This window comes from Bactrocera neohumeralis, unplaced genomic scaffold (assembly GCF_024586455.1).
Source record: "Bactrocera neohumeralis isolate Rockhampton unplaced genomic scaffold, APGP_CSIRO_Bneo_wtdbg2-racon-allhic-juicebox.fasta_v2 ctg7779, whole genome shotgun sequence".
In the NCBI taxonomy this organism is placed as follows: Eukaryota; Metazoa; Arthropoda; class Insecta; order Diptera; family Tephritidae; genus Bactrocera; species Bactrocera neohumeralis.
In genome coordinates this window covers 500-7,314 of record NW_026094545.1, presented here as the reverse complement: position 1 = coordinate 7,314, position 6,815 = coordinate 500, and the positions used below count along the sequence as shown (strand labels likewise).

Below are 6,815 nucleotides of genomic sequence, written 5' to 3'. Positions count from 1 at the left end.
CAAGACAACACAGCTGTCCATTTTGCATGTACACAATTTCGTTGTGGCCATACTAATACCTTGCACTTCAATGAAATTTTAATATTTTGTTCAAAGTGAAATTTTTGATGCAAAAAATAAGTAAATAGGTAAATATTTTTGCTTTAAATTATCAATTGTTATTACAAATTATATAATAGAGCTATAATAGAACTATTTTATGCTTTTATTTGTAAAATAACTTCAAGTTTGTTAGAGCTGTGAATAATTTTACATTTTACATATTAGTGGCATCACCACTCTACCTCCTCTTTCTATCTTCCATTCTACTGTCAAACTCTACTGTCGTCCTACTGTCGTTGGCAAATATAGGAGGATATTGAAGTTAGCGAGAACGACAACTGTCGGCCTGCAGTCGTGCAGCTGTCAAAATAACAGTGTCCATAAGAACGTGTGTATTTTAATATTTGACAGATGTAGTTTGCAGTCTGTCGCGCTCTATGTGTTCACCACTTGTAGTTCATTTCTTTGATTTGTTCTTATATTTCTTTGACTTGCCGTATTTCGAATTCTGCGGCCTAAGTTTGTACGTCTGGTTGGTGGCATTGTTAAAAACGAAAATCCAACTGAAAATAAAATGATCTCATATTTTTTCTGTTTAACCATGTATACCAAACTGTAGTATTGGGTAATCAGTAAAAGTTACCAAAAACCGATATAAGGTGAATTTAACTTACCGTGATTAATAAACACTTATTAGCAAACAAAAAACTTCTTAGTCATTAAAACAAAACAAACTTTATCAAAAACCTAATAAAATTTACATGAAAACAGATTACCACAATTTTTTGTTTAATTGAATGACGTTGACATTTAAATTGAATTACGTTTACATTCATTACGCGCGTTTTTTAAAATATGGAAAATGAAATGTATATTTTTCAATCTTTCTGAGAGATTTTCTGAATATTTTTTTCCATAAGTATTAGAAAACTAAAAAAAAATTTGCCAAATCGGTTCAGCCATTCACGCGTGATGCAGGGACAACGCATGCGTTGTCCTGCGTGAAATTATGGTTTTTTTCTTGATGAGTTCAAAAAGTGAATTTACAAAAGTTGTGTTAAAAATCATTCCTATTTCTCGATTTTTGTCTTCGGCAATGTTTTTGTTCAATGTTCCATAATTGACGCGGATTCGAAGGCTGATATATCAAATGGCTATCGCGAAAAGTGTGCGCAATAACTCAAATCAAACTGAACGACGTACATTTATTAATAGCAACCGAAGGTATTAGCAATCGTAGTTTTTCGAGTGGATTATGTAAATTCGTCCTAAGGAATTAGCTGAGAACACACCTGGATGTCAATCTACTGGTTGGCCTTGCTTTCTGCGTAACTACTTCTTCGTCAATGCACTCCATGTATAATATGAAGGCATTTGCGAATAGAGCAATGTTCTCGCAAATGAATCACTGACGCGAGTTGAGAAAAAACTCGTCAATGTAAATTTTGTTGTTGGAAGTGTTTCCGCTGGCTGTACTGTATTCTGAGGGTTGAAAAACACTCTTCAGCCATTCTCCAAATAAACTGCGAAACGCACAACAGTCAGAAAAGTCGATTTCACCAAACTACAATACAAAACATTGGCATGAGTTTTGAATGTGAATTAGACAATAGTGGCGAACGATCCATATGTTGTCGACTTCGATATTCACTACTCTAAGTTTAATGGTAAATGCCCTGCCATTGTCGTCTGATGAGCTACGACGATAGAGTGGATATCTATCATTTCCAGTTTGCGTTTCCGAAAAAAAAGCACGCGGATAGTGTTTCGTGCATTTATTGCTAGTGGGATTGTGGTGTCTGCAAGGTCCATGCACCATATTGGTTTTCATCAGTTCGTAGAATAATGGACCTTCCTATGCATGAGGAATTTCCGCAGAAATGATTTCATCAATTTGATCTGGTGTAACCACCATCCACCATTCAAAGAAGAATGTGTGCGTGCGGCAAACCTCTTTTTTGCAACTCAACAGAGTACATCCAGCATCTTACTGAACCATACTTGTATATACATACATACGTTGCTTCAAGATAAAGTCCATCAAACATCGTAGCTGTTGTTTGAAAAGTCTTGCTGTATTATCGTGATGATCGCTTGCTGATTGACAGCGATCCATAATTCCACACATATGTATGTCATCGCATCCTGGGAGTTTCATGTAGTTCATGTGTCTTGGGCTGCCATACGTTGATGGCAAAAAGAACACTTTTCACTGAATAATTTTCAATAATTTTCTTTTAAATAGCCGGAATAAAAAAGCAAGCGACCGGAATTGAACGACTCAAATAATTTACAAATCAAAATATTGAAAAACAAAACAAAAAAGAATTGCATGAAAAGTCACTTTTTGGAAATTTCCAATTTTTCGACTTTTCTTTATAAAAAGTACTAGAGGACCCGTCCACGCTTCACTGTGGCTGAAAATACTACAACTACCATCTATGTATACGATTTCTATTAGTTGGATTATAACTATTAGTTAAGGAGATTTTGAATTTTTGTGAGGCAGCTTGTGTTAGTTTACAAAAAAATGGATCATAAAACATTTCGTGTGTCAATGAAGCATTGCCATTTTTGTGAAAATACTGTTGTATTTTGGCTCATGGAAATCCACCGATGAAAAGATATTTGCTAAGCTTAAAGAGCCGAAAGCTCTGGGCAAAGTGTGTGCCTCGCAAGTTCATAATCCAACAAATACAACGATTAACTGATCCTGAGAAGTCTTTGAGTGCTCTTTAATCGTAATAAAAGCGAATTTTTGCGTCGGTGTTTGACAATAGAAACATAGCTCCATCATTTCCCACTGAAGTCTAATCGACAGTTATTGTAGTGGACTGCACATGATGAACCGGTTCTTAGGCGTGGAAAGACGAAAAAGTCGCTGGAAAGGTTATGACATCAGTTTTACTGAGCCAGTTATAATCTATTTCACTGCGTATTTGGTTGCAGTTCTTTTCTACTATTCCAAATACTTAGCAATTGTATTATTTTTGAGGAAGAATCTGTTTAAAATTGTACTCATATATTTAAATGATTCCTAAAAACATGAATTTTGAACAAATGCTTATGGTTTGAAATATAAATTTTGTATTTATGAGTTTTATTAAATTTTGGTATAAAGAGGTAAAAGGTATCCTATGTCCTTACGCCGGTTCTAGACTACCTCTCCACCAATTTTCAACCAAATCGGTTCAGCTGTTTTGAGTTATAAATGGTGTAACTAACACAACTTTCTTTTATTTAATATATAATAAAACAGGAAAATAGTGTTTTACAGTTCATACTTAGGTTATGCTTAAGCACTGAAAATGGGAGGCTTAAGCAATGCTTAAATAACAGCTGATTTTTGTTTTGAATTTGCTTTGAATTTTCAGCGACATCTTTCGTAGCGTAGGGCAAGTGTCCGTTCGTTTGCACTCCATAACAGCTTATACTTTTCCTTCAGTTCCCATAGGTGTTCCGACTCGCTAGTGATGAAATTTGGGGTTCTTTTGTTGTTTTCATCAATTTTTGATATAATTTTCCTCGCAAATTTATGTATTGTCTGTTATAATTTAAATATTTCAAACATATTCTTATGAATGACATTTGTAAAACATATGTTGCCCATAACGTTGCCATATATCATAATAAAATTTTATAGAAATTAAGCATTGACTGTGAAACGCAAACGACTACTAAGTTTGCAATAATACTTAGCTAAGATTTTATTTAGGCACAACTTAAGTATGGACTGTGAAACCGGACATTAGCCATACAAAATTCTATACCTAAATGCAACTAAAAGAATTTTTTTTTGCATTTAGGAAATACATGCAGAAATCAACTCTGCGATTTCCTAAATTCCTCTGAAATCTCCCAAATTCGAAGAAGATTTACCGGAAAAGAGTGGCAGCGTTGCTTATATGTCTGACCATACATATGTACATAACTTTATTTATTTCACGGATTGTATGTGATTTTTTCTTAAATTTGAATATTGGAGTCGATTGGATTCGTATAACTTTACCACAAATAATATAAACTTCAAACAACGCATTTTCATTTAATGTTTTTAGCAAGTGGCAGCTTTTGTTATGCAGCCTAAGGGTGCGAACAGAGTGGCCGCTTGTTGCCGAGCCGAGCCGACTGACGCTTATTGCGAGAACTTGTTCATGCGAGAAACAAGTTTGAGTGTGCATAGTGGATGCGAGAATCAGCGCTGATCTTTTATCTATTATTTGTGTTTTATGTATGCATTTGGGTTTGTTGTACATTCGTGTTTGTGAAATTGAAGTGAAAAGATATGGATTCGTCAGATGATGAGTATTTAGCTTCGGCAACTGTTTTAAAGTATTTTATCAATAAAAAATCATTTGGAAAACATCCAATAAATGATAAACGAAGTGAATTTGGAGAATTTCATCACTTATATAGTGATTTAAGAAAATATCCTGCCAAGTTTAAAGAATATACTCGAATGAGTATTGAAACTTTCGACTATATTCTCGAAAATATTGGTGATAAATTAAAAAAGAAGTGGAGTAATTTTATTAAAGTACCAATATATCCATGTGAACGCTTGATAGTAACTTTCAGGTAAGAAATTTTTTATGTTTTATATATTTGTATTTATTGTATTAAATTCATTTTATATCGTATTAAATTCATGAATACATTTTTTTATAAATAAAAAGAAAAATTAAACAAAAAAATTAAAAATAAATAATATAAATTAATTAAGATGAATAAATTACAGTTTCCATTGTATTTTGGTCTGGAACCAATGATGATGAAGTTGGTGGTATATTTGTACTTTCAACTGTGGTAAATGAGATCGGTTGAAAACAAGGAGTTGTGCTAAGGTCTAAAGAATTTATCTGGTAGCTTTCAGAAGAAACGCTGATTGGTGAAGACAAAGGCGCGTATCTTGAAGTTTCATTGGACAGTGTAGGCATATTTTTAACTTTTGCATACACGTATTTATAAAGTACATTTTGCATTTCCATTCGACACAGAAATTTATTCTCTGGGTCCAACTTCCGAATATGCGGCAAAAGAGTTACAAAAAATGCTTCATCTTCATCCAATACAGTCTTTTTTTCCATTTTTTTATTTTCCAGCAGTGCCAATTTTCTTTTTTCAATTTCCAACAATTGGGCAGTGCTGTTAGAGGTATTTTTTTTTCGATGGAACTTCACAGCTGAACTCGTCATTGTCGCACAGATCTCTTGTTTCTTCGACTTGTGAAGTGTTGATAATATCTTCAATTTCTTCTTCAAATTCAACCTCTTCTTGGATAGCTTTTACACTTGACGCTTTTAAATTACCACTTAAATTTCTGTATTTCATTTGGTCCTTTAAAAACAGTAGAGAATTGAAATGAGGCCAACTCGAAGTAATTTGTGATGCGGCATCCCCCGATTGTGGAGTTGGAATTTTGCGTACTTCACATCGAAATTGATCGCGTAAATACTTCCATTTTTTTTAAGTCTTCCTCTGCAAGATCAAATAAAACCATATAATTAAAATATGATAAAAATTATATGCATACATGAATTTAAACAATAAAATACAAAAAATTATACAAATAATATAATATAAATTTAAATAACAATTTTTGTTTTAACTTTCTTATTTAGATTTCTGGCAACTGGAGCATCATTTGCCTCACTAGCTTTTTCGTTTCGGCTAGGCAAATCAACAGTAGGAGCTATTGTTAAGGAGACAACCCAAGTTCTATGGGATAATATGTTTACTATACATATGCCGCAGCCAAACGAACAATGTTTTCAAGAAATTGCAAAGCAATACTGGAAGCTATGGAACTTCCCAAATTGTATTGGTGCTATCGACGGGAAGCACATACGAATCAAGTGTCCAGGAAATACTGGCTCCATGTATTATAATTATAAACACTTTTTTTCTATTGTGTTGCAAGGTATTGCCGATGCCAACTGCAAATTTATTGCGGTTGAAGTTGGTGGATACGGAAAGCAAAGTGATGGTGGCACTTTTAGCTCTTCCAAAATCTTTAATCTTTTAAAAAGTGGAGAACTACCTGTACCAGGAAATACATGTCTGCCAAACAGTGAAGAATTTGTGCCATATGTATTTCTTGGGGATGAGAGGCTTATCCCTTTTAGAATGTTTGTTAAGGCCGAATAGCCGAAAGGAGATAACGGAAGACCATGAATATTTTAATGCCCGGCTTTCAAGAGCTAGAAAGTGCATTGAATGCGCCTTTGGGTTATTAAGTGCAAGGTTCAGAATATTATGGAAACCCATTGAAACGGATCCTTTGTTCGCTGAACTCATTGTAAAATGTATATGCCTTCTACACAACATAATTATTGATTTAGAAGGATTAGATGAAAATTTAAAGGAAGAAGTGCAAAAAGAACATTTTGAAAAAATCATAAAAGAATTCAATAAAACAAGTGTCAAAAATGGTAGATTAATAAGAGATAAATTTTGTAATTTCGTATGCATGATTAAAATATAATAAATTTCAATGTAACTTACTTGGTATTTTCATTTCTGAAGCAACGGACATCCATAGCTTTTCCACTAAAACACGGTTATGATAACATTTATTTTTCTGATCCCACAAAGCCGGCCGAGAAAAAACTTCACTTATTAATTGTTCTACATTCATTTTAAATAAACCAAAACACACGACTGTACTCAAGAAAAGTTCAACAAGAGTGCCATTAAATGATGAATGACAGCATATGATTTTCATGATTTCACTTTTTCCAAAGAATTTTATGTCCAAAACTAGCTTTTCGCAG

At 33.5% G+C, this 6,815-nt stretch overlaps 1 protein-coding gene across 1 annotated transcript; it reads left to right on the top strand.

Moving 5' to 3' along the window:
- Window positions 1-4,372: 4,372 nt before the first annotated feature.
- LOC126767551 (uncharacterized) lies at window positions 4,373-6,189 on the top strand. The gene is made up of 3 exons (XM_050485017.1): window positions 4,373-4,620; window positions 5,664-5,962; window positions 6,002-6,189. Exons 1-3 carry the CDS (start codon window positions 4,502-4,504, stop codon window positions 6,187-6,189), a joined length of 606 nt encoding a protein of 201 aa, XP_050340974.1. The 5' UTR covers window positions 4,373-4,501.
- The last annotated feature ends 626 nt before the right edge of the window (window positions 6,190-6,815 follow it).

Excerpts from the sequence above, each read along its gene's own strand:
- LOC126767551 (XM_050485017.1), top strand. The coding sequence starts at position 4,502 with ATGAGTATTGAAACTTTCGACTATATTCTCGAAAATATTGGTGATAAA. Across the intron at positions 4,621-5,663 it reads CGCTTGATAGTAACTTTCAG|ATTTCTGGCAACTGGAGCAT; the intron begins GTAAGAAATTTT and ends TTTCTTATTTAG. Across the intron at positions 5,963-6,001 it reads TTTTTCTATTGTGTTGCAAG|TTGGTGGATACGGAAAGCAA; the intron begins GTATTGCCGATG and ends TTGCGGTTGAAG.